Source organism: Palaemon carinicauda, chromosome 34 (assembly GCF_036898095.1).
Source record: "Palaemon carinicauda isolate YSFRI2023 chromosome 34, ASM3689809v2, whole genome shotgun sequence".
Classification (NCBI taxonomy): Eukaryota; Metazoa; Arthropoda; class Malacostraca; order Decapoda; family Palaemonidae; genus Palaemon; species Palaemon carinicauda.
The window spans coordinates 11,323,993-11,339,788 of NC_090758.1; the positions used below are offsets into that span (position 1 = coordinate 11,323,993).

Genomic DNA, 15,796 nt, shown 5'->3' on the forward strand with positions numbered 1-15,796 from the left:
CTTTCAAGTTAATACTTTTGAGTTCGTTATCCGGTGGCTAATTCTTCACTTGCTTATAGTGTTTATTAAGTGGTTATTTGTTATTATTTTGTTATATATTTATACGTGATTTAAAATAAGTAAAGTCTGTTTAATTTTAACTTTAATTTGATCATTCTCCTAATATATCTACTATACCTACATGAAGTGTTGCCCTCATTACTGAGAATTTATGAATGAATAGTCAAGTGGAAAGCAGAAGTTGTGACAAATTGGGGGCCTGTGTCCGGGATGTACTTACGTATGTGTTACGCTTACGCTCGATCTTGACGGATTGTGAAATTCATTTTGTTGTTTCTCTAAAATGATGGACAACATGAGTGTAGTGTATTAGTGATATTTTGCTAGTTTATAACTGACCACCACCGGATAGTGTTCTCCAGCGCGCTCACACTTTCACCTAGAGAATGTCGTGTTGCTACACGTCATCTTAAGCATACATCGAGATTTTGGAGGACGTGCAGGCAGGGTAATGGCATCCTAGAATTTGTCATTCTTTTAACCCTCGACTCTGTTGACTACCATCGCTTAGCGATATCTTCATAGTCGCCCCAACTTCTCGAGGTGCTTCGAGGCATTCAAAACCTCATCATAAGGAATTGAAGATTCCTTCCTTAGGAACTTCTGCTCCTCTTACTCAGGGTACGACCTTCGCTCTTTCAAGGATTTCGGCTGGATATTGTTACGACCACGTGGTCAAGAACTTCGTTCCACCTCGATGGATATTTAAAGGTTTATTCCTTGTTCAGGTAACTGTTGGTACTTCCAATTATTTACTTCATTAAAAATATTTTATTCAAGATTATTAGTGGTTTTGCATTATTGGTGAACCAAGTTTTCTGATTGGCATGGATTATTAAAGCCTTGTTCATTTAAGTGAATTTCTGTACATTGTAGGACTTAAGGATTAAGGAACTTCCTCTGGTTTGTGAGTGCCTTCGCACCATAAATCCATGAATGCCCTGACGTTTTTAAGTCTTAAAGCTTGTGTATAGTAGTAATATAATTTCCAGTGATATTTTCCATTTTATCAGTATTGAGAGATGCCTTTTGATCTTGAGAAATTTTTAGGTGCACCCAGGGAGCACCTAAATACACTACAGGAAGCTAAAAAGGACCAGCTTCGCCAAATAGCTGTAAGGGCTAGAATATCTGTAGGTCATGCTGTGGTGAAAGCTGAACTATTGGGAAAGATATTAGATTTCCTGATAAATAGTGGTAACATAACTGAAGAAGAGGCTCTTCCCTTAAGGCCTTTAACACTTGAACGAGGTGCTGCTCGTACTGTTACTGTAACTGAAGACCCAGAGATAGTGAAATTGAAACTCCAACTTGAACTGCAGCAGTTAACACTAGAAGCTGAACAAAAAAGGCTTGAAGCTGCAAATGCCGCAGTAGAAACTGAGCAAAGAAGACTTGAAATAGAACGTAAAGAAAAAGTTCTGTTGGAAAAGGAACTATCAGCCATAAGAATAGAAGAAAGGTTGGCAGAAAAACAGCTACCCGATGCTTTTGACCTTAGTAAAGCACGTAAACTCCTGCCTGTCTTCGATGAAAAAGATCCTGATGTTTTTTTCATTACTTTTGAAAACACTGCAACGTCTCTCAACTGGCCTAGAGACCAATATGTTCTCTTAATCAGAAACTCCTTCAAAGGAAAAGCTGCATATGTGGCAGCACAACTTGTCCAAGAAAGGGATTATGAAATCTTTAAAACTGCCATATTAGATGCTTATAGTGTTACAGCAGAAGGGTATAGACAAGTCTTCAGACAAACTTTGAAGAACCAAGCTCAAACCTATCTAGAGTTTTTCACATTGAAGTTGAAGCAGTTTAATAAATGGATAGATAAGGAACAAATAACTACTTTAGAACAATTAAAGAATTTAATAGTTTTAGAAGAATTCCTGAGGCGTATTCCAGCTAATGTGGCAATGTTTATTAGAGAAAAACAAGAAAAAGATGGCAAAAGGGCTGCCCTATTAGCTGATGATTACCATCTCATTCATAAACTTAAACCACATTCGTCCTCACCTTCATCTTCCCCACAGCTTTGTACTTTTTGTAAGAAAGAAGGTCATCATATTAAAGACTGTCCTAGTCCCAAATGCAAAGCTTCTCATGGTAAGGCTTCTCCTAATGCTTTTTCACAAGGACCCAAATCAGGGAATACTGCAAATAAAACGACTCTTCACTGTGCTCAACCTCTATCAGACTTTACAGCATTTACATATCCTGGTAAAGTAAATGATATTCCCGTGCAAATTTTGAGAGATACAGGGTCATCTCAAACTATCATTAGCTCAAAGTTAAAAGATTTAGCTAAACCAACAGATCAGTATGTAACTGTGTCAGATTTGACTTGTCAAAAGGTTTTACCTATTGTACAGATTTCTCTTGATTGTCCTTATTTTAAAGGTTCAACTAATGTCGCCTTGTTGGATTCTGACCTGCCTTGCAAGAACATAGACATGATACTTGGTAATGACTTGGCTCAATCTAACGGTACTCCTAGTCTTATCATTACGCAGCCTGAAGTAGTGATCGAAAAAGCTTGCAAAGAGCTTTCTCCGGTGGTAGAGCTTCCCTGCCAAGTAGTCACCAGGTCTACAACCTCAACTTCTAGCTACACTGAACACACAGGTAAGGTGGATCAAAGTACCTTAGGTGAAAAAGTCCTTGCTGATCTTGTTGATATTCCCTCAGATGAATTTGTAGAGTATCAAAGGTCTGATGATAGTTTGAAAGAATACTTTGATAAAGTAAAAGATGACGTTGATGAAAGTAAGTTACCATATTTTTATCTTGATAATAACATCCTTATGAGACGTTATAGACCTTTGAAGATTGCAGGACAAAATTCCTGGCATGATAGTTACCAGCTTGTAGTTCCTTCTAATCTTCGTGCAGCCTTATTGGATCTTGCTCATTCAGCAGAGTCTCATCTAGGCATTTCCAAAACCTATAAGCGTTTGCTGGACGATTACTACTGGCCTGGTATGAAAGCTGATGTAAAGCACCACATAGAATCTTGCCATCCCTGCCAGGTAACTGGTAAACCAAATCGGAAAATACCTCCAGCACCATTAGTTCCTATTACAGTACCTAATTCTCCTTTTGAAAAGGTAATTGTAGATTGTGTTGGTCCACTTCCCAAAACTAAGAAACAAAATGAGTACATTTTAACCTTGTTGTGTCCACCTACTAGATTTCCTTTAGCCGTACCTATAAAAAACATATCTGCTAGGACAATAATTGTTAATCTTCTTAAAATATTCACCATTTTTGGTTTTACAAAAGAGCTTCAGTGTGATCAGGGGACAAACTTCACTAGTGATTTGTTTAAGCAAACTTTAAAGCAGTTAAACATCTCTCATATTTTTGCTTCAGCTTATCACCCTCAGACTAATGGAGCCCTCGAACGAGTACACCAGACCATTAAAAACCTCCTGCGCAAGTACATTTGTGAAACTGGACGAGACTGGGATGAAGACCTGGATCTGCTTATGTATGTACTTAGGAGTACACCTAATGAATCGACTGGAATTTCTCCCTTCGAGATGATGTTTGGCCGCAGACCTAGGACAAACCTTAGTATGGTAAAAGAAAACATCCTAAGAGGTACTTACAAAGACCAGCAAGTAAGTATTCCGCAATACCTCCAAAGTCTTAAGGTTAAATTTGACCATGTTTATGAATTTGCCAATCTGAATTTAACTAACAGTCAGATTCGAATGAAAAACCATTACGATAAAAAGGCCAAAATTAGAACTTTTAAAGTAGGAGATGATGTACTTGTATATCGACCAGTTCCAGGAGCTCCATTGAGAGAAAAATTTATGGGTCCGTATAAAATCACTAAAAGGGTCTCTAAAACAACTTATGCAATTGAAACTCCAGATAAAAGGAAGCCTAGCCAGTTAGTGCACATTAATCTTATAAAACCATACCAATCTGCAAAGATTTCTCCACAGGCAGTTCACCTGATAAGTAGAGAGACTGATCACTCCACTCACAACTCGAGGATAACTACTCCCATCGAGACTTCTCCTACCCCTAAAAACATAGTACCCGAGGCAGTTGATAATGATAAACTTTTAGCTCCTCTTGAGCCAGACGAAGAAGAAACTTTGGCTCATAATCATATTTTGTCATGGAAAGATGCTAGTAATTCACAGATTCTTTCTTTGCTTTCACAGTATCTTGGTCATCTTCCTAAGGTGGAAAGGGAAGAATTAGAGGCTGTTCTGAAGTCTTATCCTGCAATATGTTCAGACACTCCTGGTTGCTGTACCTTGGTGCAACATGATATTGTGCTAGAACCAAACGCCAATCCCGTTCGTCAACCTTTTTATCGGGTGTCCCATCGTTTATTACCAGCCTTGAAGGCTGAGGTTGAGTATTTACTAAAACTAGATTTGGCTGCACCAAGTAAGTCTCCCTGGGCATCGCCTTGTATTTTAGTTAAAAAGCCTAACAATTCCTATCGTATGCGTACGGATTATAGAAGGGTTAATTCTGTAACGGTCAAGGATGCTTATCCATTACCTAGAATTGCGGATATTATTGACTCTGTGAGTAATTCTAAATACCTTACCCAGATTGATCTCTTAAAGGGTTATTATCAAATTAAATTAACAGATAGGACAAGAGAGATATCAGCCTTTATAACACCTTTTGGTCTCTTTGAATACAGAGTTTTGCCATTTGGGATGACTAATGCTCCAGCTACATTCCAAAGGATGGTCCATGAAGTTACACGTGGTTTGGAGGGTGTGTATGTCTATTTGGATGACATCGTAATTGCTAGTATCTCCTGGGACGAACATCTCAAGATCTTAAGAGAACTCTTCAAAAGACTCCTGGAAGCTAACCTAGTTATTAATTTAGCCAAGAGTTCATTTGGTAAGGCAAAAGTTACATACCTAGGACATGTCATTGGCAGTGGCTCCATATTACCCAAGGATACTAATGTAAAGGCTATAACTTCATTCCCCACTCCTAGTGATAAAAAAGAACTCAAAACTTTCTTAGGTATGGTGTCATATTATTCAAAGTTTTGTCCTAATTTTTCCATCATAACTTCTCCTCTACATGTATTGACATCCAGCAAAGTAAGGTTTCACTGGACACAGGATCACGATAAGGCCTTCCGGCAGCTAAAGTTATTCATGACTTCATCTCCTTTGTTGCAAGCGCCTAATCTTACTAAACCTTTTTTTATACAGGTCGATGCTTGTAATACTGGATTTGGTGGTGTCCTACTGCAAGAAATCAATGGGACCAGTACTTTTCCTCCTTTGTTGGAACATCTGCTGCCAGTATCTTATTACTCAGGAGCGTTCAAAGGCGCTCAACTAGGATGGCCTACCATCGAGAAAGAATTATATAGTCTTGTTGCAACTGTCCTTCATTTTCGTCCATATCTGGAAGGAGCTGCAAGTGTCGTCATTTACACAGACCACAAACCCCTTACCTTCCTCGAAAGGGCAAAGCTTAACAACAAGAAACTTCTTCAATGGTCATACATCTTGTCGTCTTACAACATTGAGATCCACAGCATTCGAGGATCAAACAACACCATCGCCGACGCATTATCACGTCTTGGACAGAAAACCACAATTCACTAAATTTGTCAATAAGATTGTCATAATTTCATTCCTAACAGGGGGGAACTATAATAACCCTCCTATCATTATTTATCATTTCTAATTACACCTATTATTGTGTATAACTTTAGCGCCATCTATTGATTGCTGATCGTAGCGGACAGCATGAATGAAATTACCTTTTGTTATTTTTACGTATGTAATCCTTGGAAATGTTTACTTCCAAGCTCTTTCAAGTTAATACTTTTGAGTTCGTTATCCGGTGGCTAATTCTTCACTTGCTTATAGTGTTTATTAAGTGGTTATTTGTTATTATTTTGTTATATATTTATACGTGATTTAAAATAAGTAAAGTCTGTTTAATTTTAACTTTAATTTGATCATTCTCCTAATATATCTACTATACCTACATGAAGTGTTGCCCTCATTACTGAGAATTTATGAATGAATAGTCAAGTGGAAAGCAGAAGTTGTGACAAATTGGGGGCCTGTGTCCGGGATGTACTTACGTATGTGTTACGCTTACGCTCGATCTTGACGGATTGTGAAATTCATTTTGTTGTTTCTCTAAAATGATGGACAACATGAGTGTAGTGTATTAGTGATATTTTGCTAGTTTATAACTGACCACCACCGGATAGTGTTCTCCAGCGCGCTCACACTTTCACCTAGAGAATGTCGTGTTGCTACACGTCATCTTAAGCATACATCGAGATTTTGGAGGACGTGCAGGCAGGGTAATGGCATCCTAGAATTTGTCATTCTTTTAACCCTCGACTCTGTTGACTACCATCGCTTAGCGATATCTTCATAGTCGCCCCAACTTCTCGAGGTGCTTCGAGGCATTCAAAACCTCATCATAAGGAATTGAAGATTCCTTCCTTAGGAACTTCTGCTCCTCTTACTCAGGGTACGACCTTCGCTCTTTCAAGGATTTCGGCTGGATATTGTTACGACCACGTGGTCAAGAACTTCGTTCCACCTCGATGGATATTTAAAGGTTTATTCCTTGTTCAGGTAACTGTTGGTACTTCCAATTATTTACTTCATTAAAAATATTTTATTCAAGATTATTAGTGGTTTTGCATTATTGGTGAACCAAGTTTTCTGATTGGCATGGATTATTAAAGCCTTGTTCATTTAAGTGAATTTCTGTACATTGTAGGACTTAAGGATTAAGGAACTTCCTCTGGTTTGTGAGTGCCTTCGCACCATAAATCCATGAATGCCCTGACGTTTTTAAGTCTTAAAGCTTGTGTATAGTAGTAATATAATTTCCAGTGATATTTTCCATTTTATCAGTATTGAGAGATGCCTTTTGATCTTGAGAAATTTTTAGGTGCACCCAGGGAGCACCTAAATACACTACAGGAAGCTAAAAAGGACCAGCTTCGCCAAATAGCTGTAAGGGCTAGAATATCTGTAGGTCATGCTGTGGTGAAAGCTGAACTATTGGGAAAGATATTAGATTTCCTGATAAATAGTGGTAACATAACTGAAGAAGAGGCTCTTCCCTTAAGGCCTTTAACACTTGAACGAGGTGCTGCTCGTACTGTTACTGTAACTGAAGACCCAGAGATAGTGAAATTGAAACTCCAACTTGAACTGCAGCAGTTAACACTAGAAGCTGAACAAAAAAGGCTTGAAGCTGCAAATGCCGCAGTAGAAACTGAGCAAAGAAGACTTGAAATAGAACGTAAAGAAAAAGTTCTGTTGGAAAAGGAACTATCAGCCATAAGAATAGAAGAAAGGTTGGCAGAAAAACAGCTACCCGATGCTTTTGACCTTAGTAAAGCACGTAAACTCCTGCCTGTCTTCGATGAAAAAGATCCTGATGTTTTTTTCATTACTTTTGAAAACACTGCAACGTCTCTCAACTGGCCTAGAGACCAATATGTTCTCTTAATCAGAAACTCCTTCAAAGGAAAAGCTGCATATGTGGCAGCACAACTTGTCCAAGAAAGGGATTATGAAATCTTTAAAACTGCCATATTAGATGCTTATAGTGTTACAGCAGAAGGGTATAGACAAGTCTTCAGACAAACTTTGAAGAACCAAGCTCAAACCTATCTAGAGTTTTTCACATTGAAGTTGAAGCAGTTTAATAAATGGATAGATAAGGAACAAATAACTACTTTAGAACAATTAAAGAATTTAATAGTTTTAGAAGAATTCCTGAGGCGTATTCCAGCTAATGTGGCAATGTTTATTAGAGAAAAACAAGAAAAAGATGGCAAAAGGGCTGCCCTATTAGCTGATGATTACCATCTCATTCATAAACTTAAACCACATTCGTCCTCACCTTCATCTTCCCCACAGCTTTGTACTTTTTGTAAGAAAGAAGGTCATCATATTAAAGACTGTCCTAGTCCCAAATGCAAAGCTTCTCATGGTAAGGCTTCTCCTAATGCTTTTTCACAAGGACCCAAATCAGGGAATACTGCAAATAAAACGACTCTTCACTGTGCTCAACCTCTATCAGACTTTACAGCATTTACATATCCTGGTAAAGTAAATGATATTCCCGTGCAAATTTTGAGAGATACAGGGTCATCTCAAACTATCATTAGCTCAAAGTTAAAAGATTTAGCTAAACCAACAGATCAGTATGTAACTGTGTCAGATTTGACTTGTCAAAAGGTTTTACCTATTGTACAGATTTCTCTTGATTGTCCTTATTTTAAAGGTTCAACTAATGTCGCCTTGTTGGATTCTGACCTGCCTTGCAAGAACATAGACATGATACTTGGTAATGACTTGGCTCAATCTAACGGTACTCCTAGTCTTATCATTACGCAGCCTGAAGTAGTGATCGAAAAAGCTTGCAAAGAGCTTTCTCCGGTGGTAGAGCTTCCCTGCCAAGTAGTCACCAGGTCTACAACCTCAACTTCTAGCTACACTGAACACACAGGTAAGGTGGATCAAAGTACCTTAGGTGAAAAAGTCCTTGCTGATCTTGTTGATATTCCCTCAGATGAATTTGTAGAGTATCAAAGGTCTGATGATAGTTTGAAAGAATACTTTGATAAAGTAAAAGATGACGTTGATGAAAGTAAGTTACCATATTTTTATCTTGATAATAACATCCTTATGAGACGTTATAGACCTTTGAAGATTGCAGGACAAAATTCCTGGCATGATAGTTACCAGCTTGTAGTTCCTTCTAATCTTCGTGCAGCCTTATTGGATCTTGCTCATTCAGCAGAGTCTCATCTAGGCATTTCCAAAACCTATAAGCGTTTGCTGGACGATTACTACTGGCCTGGTATGAAAGCTGATGTAAAGCACCACATAGAATCTTGCCATCCCTGCCAGGTAACTGGTAAACCAAATCGGAAAATACCTCCAGCACCATTAGTTCCTATTACAGTACCTAATTCTCCTTTTGAAAAGGTAATTGTAGATTGTGTTGGTCCACTTCCCAAAACTAAGAAACAAAATGAGTACATTTTAACCTTGTTGTGTCCACCTACTAGATTTCCTTTAGCCGTACCTATAAAAAACATATCTGCTAGGACAATAATTGTTAATCTTCTTAAAATATTCACCATTTTTGGTTTTACAAAAGAGCTTCAGTGTGATCAGGGGACAAACTTCACTAGTGATTTGTTTAAGCAAACTTTAAAGCAGTTAAACATCTCTCATATTTTTGCTTCAGCTTATCACCCTCAGACTAATGGAGCCCTCGAACGAGTACACCAGACCATTAAAAACCTCCTGCGCAAGTACATTTGTGAAACTGGACGAGACTGGGATGAAGACCTGGATCTGCTTATGTATGTACTTAGGAGTACACCTAATGAATCGACTGGAATTTCTCCCTTCGAGATGATGTTTGGCCGCAGACCTAGGACAAACCTTAGTATGGTAAAAGAAAACATCCTAAGAGGTACTTACAAAGACCAGCAAGTAAGTATTCCGCAATACCTCCAAAGTCTTAAGGTTAAATTTGACCATGTTTATGAATTTGCCAATCTGAATTTAACTAACAGTCAGATTCGAATGAAAAACCATTACGATAAAAAGGCCAAAATTAGAACTTTTAAAGTAGGAGATGATGTACTTGTATATCGACCAGTTCCAGGAGCTCCATTGAGAGAAAAATTTATGGGTCCGTATAAAATCACTAAAAGGGTCTCTAAAACAACTTATGCAATTGAAACTCCAGATAAAAGGAAGCCTAGCCAGTTAGTGCACATTAATCTTATAAAACCATACCAATCTGCAAAGATTTCTCCACAGGCAGTTCACCTGATAAGTAGAGAGACTGATCACTCCACTCACAACTCGAGGATAACTACTCCCATCGAGACTTCTCCTACCCCTAAAAACATAGTACCCGAGGCAGTTGATAATGATAAACTTTTAGCTCCTCTTGAGCCAGACGAAGAAGAAACTTTGGCTCATAATCATATTTTGTCATGGAAAGATGCTAGTAATTCACAGATTCTTTCTTTGCTTTCACAGTATCTTGGTCATCTTCCTAAGGTGGAAAGGGAAGAATTAGAGGCTGTTCTGAAGTCTTATCCTGCAATATGTTCAGACACTCCTGGTTGCTGTACCTTGGTGCAACATGATATTGTGCTAGAACCAAACGCCAATCCCGTTCGTCAACCTTTTTATCGGGTGTCCCATCGTTTATTACCAGCCTTGAAGGCTGAGGTTGAGTATTTACTAAAACTAGATTTGGCTGCACCAAGTAAGTCTCCCTGGGCATCGCCTTGTATTTTAGTTAAAAAGCCTAACAATTCCTATCGTATGCGTACGGATTATAGAAGGGTTAATTCTGTAACGGTCAAGGATGCTTATCCATTACCTAGAATTGCGGATATTATTGACTCTGTGAGTAATTCTAAATACCTTACCCAGATTGATCTCTTAAAGGGTTATTATCAAATTAAATTAACAGATAGGACAAGAGAGATATCAGCCTTTATAACACCTTTTGGTCTCTTTGAATACAGAGTTTTGCCATTTGGGATGACTAATGCTCCAGCTACATTCCAAAGGATGGTCCATGAAGTTACACGTGGTTTGGAGGGTGTGTATGTCTATTTGGATGACATCGTAATTGCTAGTATCTCCTGGGACGAACATCTCAAGATCTTAAGAGAACTCTTCAAAAGACTCCTGGAAGCTAACCTAGTTATTAATTTAGCCAAGAGTTCATTTGGTAAGGCAAAAGTTACATACCTAGGACATGTCATTGGCAGTGGCTCCATATTACCCAAGGATACTAATGTAAAGGCTATAACTTCATTCCCCACTCCTAGTGATAAAAAAGAACTCAAAACTTTCTTAGGTATGGTGTCATATTATTCAAAGTTTTGTCCTAATTTTTCCATCATAACTTCTCCTCTACATGTATTGACATCCAGCAAAGTAAGGTTTCACTGGACACAGGATCACGATAAGGCCTTCCGGCAGCTAAAGTTATTCATGACTTCATCTCCTTTGTTGCAAGCGCCTAATCTTACTAAACCTTTTTTTATACAGGTCGATGCTTGTAATACTGGATTTGGTGGTGTCCTACTGCAAGAAATCAATGGGACCAGTACTTTTCCTCCTTTGTTGGAACATCTGCTGCCAGTATCTTATTACTCAGGAGCGTTCAAAGGCGCTCAACTAGGATGGCCTACCATCGAGAAAGAATTATATAGTCTTGTTGCAACTGTCCTTCATTTTCGTCCATATCTGGAAGGAGCTGCAAGTGTCGTCATTTACACAGACCACAAACCCCTTACCTTCCTCGAAAGGGCAAAGCTTAACAACAAGAAACTTCTTCAATGGTCATACATCTTGTCGTCTTACAACATTGAGATCCACAGCATTCGAGGATCAAACAACACCATCGCCGACGCATTATCACGTCTTGGACAGAAAACCACAATTCACTAAATTTGTCAATAAGATTGTCATAATTTCATTCCTAACAGGGGGGAACTATAATAACCCTCCTATCATTATTTATCATTTCTAATTACACCTATTATTGTGTATAACTTTAGCGCCATCTATTGATTGCTGATCGTAGCGGACAGCATGAATGAAATTACCTTTTGTTATTTTTACGTATGTAATCCTTGGAAATGTTTACTTCCAAGCTCTTTCAAGTTAATACTTTTGAGTTCGTTATCCGGTGGCTAATTCTTCACTTGCTTATAGTGTTTATTAAGTGGTTATTTGTTATTATTTTGTTATATATTTATACGTGATTTAAAATAAGTAAAGTCTGTTTAATTTTAACTTTAATTTGATCATTCTCCTAATATATCTACTATACCTACATGAAGTGTTGCCCTCATTACTGAGAATTTATGAATGAATAGTCAAGTGGAAAGCAGAAGTTGTGACAAATTGGGGGCCTGTGTCCGGGATGTACTTACGTATGTGTTACGCTTACGCTCGATCTTGACGGATTGTGAAATTCATTTTGTTGTTTCTCTAAAATGATGGACAACATGAGTGTAGTGTATTAGTGATATTTTGCTAGTTTATAACTGACCACCACCGGATAGTGTTCTCCAGCGCGCTCACACTTTCACCTAGAGAATGTCGTGTTGCTACACGTCATCTTAAGCATACATCGAGATTTTGGAGGACGTGCAGGCAGGGTAATGGCATCCTAGAATTTGTCATTCTTTTAACCCTCGACTCTGTTGACTACCATCGCTTAGCGATATCTTCATAGTCGCCCCAACTTCTCGAGGTGCTTCGAGGCATTCAAAACCTCATCATAAGGAATTGAAGATTCCTTCCTTAGGAACTTCTGCTCCTCTTACTCAGGGTACGACCTTCGCTCTTTCAAGGATTTCGGCTGGATATTGTTACGACCACGTGGTCAAGAACTTCGTTCCACCTCGATGGATATTTAAAGGTTTATTCCTTGTTCAGGTAACTGTTGGTACTTCCAATTATTTACTTCATTAAAAATATTTTATTCAAGATTATTAGTGGTTTTGCATTATTGGTGAACCAAGTTTTCTGATTGGCATGGATTATTAAAGCCTTGTTCATTTAAGTGAATTTCTGTACATTGTAGGACTTAAGGATTAAGGAACTTCCTCTGGTTTGTGAGTGCCTTCGCACCATAAATCCATGAATGCCCTGACGTTTTTAAGTCTTAAAGCTTGTGTATAGTAGTAATATAATTTCCAGTGATATTTTCCATTTTATCAGTATTGAGAGATGCCTTTTGATCTTGAGAAATTTTTAGGTGCACCCAGGGAGCACCTAAATACACTACAGGAAGCTAAAAAGGACCAGCTTCGCCAAATAGCTGTAAGGGCTAGAATATCTGTAGGTCATGCTGTGGTGAAAGCTGAACTATTGGGAAAGATATTAGATTTCCTGATAAATAGTGGTAACATAACTGAAGAAGAGGCTCTTCCCTTAAGGCCTTTAACACTTGAACGAGGTGCTGCTCGTACTGTTACTGTAACTGAAGACCCAGAGATAGTGAAATTGAAACTCCAACTTGAACTGCAGCAGTTAACACTAGAAGCTGAACAAAAAAGGCTTGAAGCTGCAAATGCCGCAGTAGAAACTGAGCAAAGAAGACTTGAAATAGAACGTAAAGAAAAAGTTCTGTTGGAAAAGGAACTATCAGCCATAAGAATAGAAGAAAGGTTGGCAGAAAAACAGCTACCCGATGCTTTTGACCTTAGTAAAGCACGTAAACTCCTGCCTGTCTTCGATGAAAAAGATCCTGATGTTTTTTTCATTACTTTTGAAAACACTGCAACGTCTCTCAACTGGCCTAGAGACCAATATGTTCTCTTAATCAGAAACTCCTTCAAAGGAAAAGCTGCATATGTGGCAGCACAACTTGTCCAAGAAAGGGATTATGAAATCTTTAAAACTGCCATATTAGATGCTTATAGTGTTACAGCAGAAGGGTATAGACAAGTCTTCAGACAAACTTTGAAGAACCAAGCTCAAACCTATCTAGAGTTTTTCACATTGAAGTTGAAGCAGTTTAATAAATGGATAGATAAGGAACAAATAACTACTTTAGAACAATTAAAGAATTTAATAGTTTTAGAAGAATTCCTGAGGCGTATTCCAGCTAATGTGGCAATGTTTATTAGAGAAAAACAAGAAAAAGATGGCAAAAGGGCTGCCCTATTAGCTGATGATTACCATCTCATTCATAAACTTAAACCACATTCGTCCTCACCTTCATCTTCCCCACAGCTTTGTACTTTTTGTAAGAAAGAAGGTCATCATATTAAAGACTGTCCTAGTCCCAAATGCAAAGCTTCTCATGGTAAGGCTTCTCCTAATGCTTTTTCACAAGGACCCAAATCAGGGAATACTGCAAATAAAACGACTCTTCACTGTGCTCAACCTCTATCAGACTTTACAGCATTTACATATCCTGGTAAAGTAAATGATATTCCCGTGCAAATTTTGAGAGATACAGGGTCATCTCAAACTATCATTAGCTCAAAGTTAAAAGATTTAGCTAAACCAACAGATCAGTATGTAACTGTGTCAGATTTGACTTGTCAAAAGGTTTTACCTATTGTACAGATTTCTCTTGATTGTCCTTATTTTAAAGGTTCAACTAATGTCGCCTTGTTGGATTCTGACCTGCCTTGCAAGAACATAGACATGATACTTGGTAATGACTTGGCTCAATCTAACGGTACTCCTAGTCTTATCATTACGCAGCCTGAAGTAGTGATCGAAAAAGCTTGCAAAGAGCTTTCTCCGGTGGTAGAGCTTCCCTGCCAAGTAGTCACCAGGTCTACAACCTCAACTTCTAGCTACACTGAACACACAGGTAAGGTGGATCAAAGTACCTTAGGTGAAAAAGTCCTTGCTGATCTTGTTGATATTCCCTCAGATGAATTTGTAGAGTATCAAAGGTCTGATGATAGTTTGAAAGAATACTTTGATAAAGTAAAAGATGACGTTGATGAAAGTAAGTTACCATATTTTTATCTTGATAATAACATCCTTATGAGACGTTATAGACCTTTGAAGATTGCAGGACAAAATTCCTGGCATGATAGTTACCAGCTTGTAGTTCCTTCTAATCTTCGTGCAGCCTTATTGGATCTTGCTCATTCAGCAGAGTCTCATCTAGGCATTTCCAAAACCTATAAGCGTTTGCTGGACGATTACTACTGGCCTGGTATGAAAGCTGATGTAAAGCACCACATAGAATCTTGCCATCCCTGCCAGGTAACTGGTAAACCAAATCGGAAAATACCTCCAGCACCATTAGTTCCTATTACAGTACCTAATTCTCCTTTTGAAAAGGTAATTGTAGATTGTGTTGGTCCACTTCCCAAAACTAAGAAACAAAATGAGTACATTTTAACCTTGTTGTGTCCACCTACTAGATTTCCTTTAGCCGTACCTATAAAAAACATATCTGCTAGGACAATAATTGTTAATCTTCTTAAAATATTCACCATTTTTGGTTTTACAAAAGAGCTTCAGTGTGATCAGGGGACAAACTTCACTAGTGATTTGTTTAAGCAAACTTTAAAGCAGTTAAACATCTCTCATATTTTTGCTTCAGCTTATCACCCTCAGACTAATGGAGCCCTCGAACGAGTACACCAGACCATTAAAAACCTCCTGCGCAAGTACATTTGTGAAACTGGACGAGACTGGGATGAAGACCTGGATCTGCTTATGTATGTACTTAGGAGTACACCTAATGAATCGACTGGAATTTCTCCCTTCGAGATGATGTTTGGCCGCAGACCTAGGACAAACCTTAGTATGGTAAAAGAAAACATCCTAAGAGGTACTTACAAAGACCAGCAAGTAAGTATTCCGCAATACCTCCAAAGTCTTAAGGTTAAATTTGACCATGTTTATGAATTTGCCAATCTGAATTTAACTAACAGTCAGATTCGAATGAAAAACCATTACGATAAAAAGGCCAAAATTAGAACTTTTAAAGTAGGAGATGATGTACTTGTATATCGACCAGTTCCAGGAGCTCCATTGAGAGAAAAATTTATGGGTCCGTATAAAATCACTAAAAGGGTCTCTAAAACAACTTATGCAATTGAAACTCCAGATAAAAGGAAGCCTAGCCAGTTAGTGCACATTAATCTTATAAAACCATACCAATCTGCAAAGATTTCTCCACAGGCAGTTCACCTGATAAGTAGAGAGACTGA

At 38.2% G+C, this 15,796-nt stretch overlaps 3 protein-coding genes across 9 annotated transcripts in view; all 3 read left to right on the forward strand.

Annotated features, from left to right (window-relative positions):
• Window positions 1-286: 286 nt before the first annotated feature.
• On the forward strand, window positions 287-4,377 carry LOC137627072 (uncharacterized). 3 transcript variants are annotated; one of them, XR_011041094.1, is made up of 3 exons: window positions 287-3,164; window positions 3,430-3,680; window positions 4,239-4,377. XR_011041094.1 is itself a non-coding variant. In XM_068358055.1 (2 exons), exons 1-2 carry the CDS (start codon window positions 1,083-1,085, stop codon window positions 3,601-3,603), a joined length of 2,256 nt encoding a protein of 751 aa, XP_068214156.1. In that variant the 5' UTR covers window positions 287-1,082; the 3' UTR covers window positions 3,604-3,739. The 3 variants fall into 3 exon arrangements, 1 of the variants encoding a protein (XP_068214156.1); XR_011041095.1 differs by having other exon boundaries at window positions 3,430-3,660; window positions 4,239-4,376; XM_068358055.1 differs by lacking the exon at window positions 4,239-4,377 and having other exon boundaries at window positions 3,430-3,739.
• Window positions 4,378-5,690: 1,313 nt separating this feature from the next.
• LOC137627071 (uncharacterized) lies at window positions 5,691-10,254 on the forward strand. 3 transcript variants are annotated; one of them, XR_011041092.1, is made up of 3 exons: window positions 5,691-9,041; window positions 9,307-9,557; window positions 10,116-10,254. XR_011041092.1 is itself a non-coding variant. In XM_068358054.1 (2 exons), the coding sequence occupies exons 1-2, from the start codon at window positions 6,960-6,962 to the stop codon at window positions 9,478-9,480; spliced, it is 2,256 nt and encodes a 751-aa protein (XP_068214155.1). In that variant the 5' UTR covers window positions 5,692-6,959; the 3' UTR covers window positions 9,481-9,616. The 3 variants fall into 3 exon arrangements, 1 of the variants encoding a protein (XP_068214155.1); XR_011041093.1 differs by having other exon boundaries at window positions 9,307-9,537; window positions 10,116-10,253; XM_068358054.1 differs by lacking the exon at window positions 10,116-10,254 and having other exon boundaries at window positions 5,692-9,041; window positions 9,307-9,616.
• A 1,312-nt stretch (window positions 10,255-11,566) lies between these two features.
• Window positions 11,567-15,796, forward strand: part of LOC137627073 (uncharacterized) — a 4,565-nt gene continuing 335 nt past the window's right edge. The window contains exons 1-2 of one of the 3 annotated variants that reach the window (XR_011041097.1): window positions 11,567-14,918; window positions 15,184-15,414. Coding sequence is in view for 1 of the 3 variants with exons in the window: in XM_068358056.1 (XP_068214157.1) it covers window positions 12,837-14,918; window positions 15,184-15,357 (2,256 nt within the window). In the remaining 2 variants the exon portion in view is untranslated. Of the gene's footprint in view, window positions 14,919-15,183; window positions 15,494-15,796 lie in introns of those variants that run through there. The other 2 variants (XR_011041096.1, XM_068358056.1) reach the window with 2 other exon arrangements.

Excerpts from the sequence above, each read along its gene's own strand:
- LOC137627071 (XM_068358054.1), top strand. The coding sequence starts at position 6,960 with ATGCCTTTTGATCTTGAGAAATTTTTAGGTGCACCCAGGGAGCACCTA. Across the intron at positions 9,042-9,306 it reads CTAATTCTCCTTTTGAAAAG|CTTATCACCCTCAGACTAAT; the intron begins GTAATTGTAGAT and ends TTTTTGCTTCAG.
- LOC137627072 (XM_068358055.1), top strand. The coding sequence starts at position 1,083 with ATGCCTTTTGATCTTGAGAAATTTTTAGGTGCACCCAGGGAGCACCTA. Across the intron at positions 3,165-3,429 it reads CTAATTCTCCTTTTGAAAAG|CTTATCACCCTCAGACTAAT; the intron begins GTAATTGTAGAT and ends TTTTTGCTTCAG.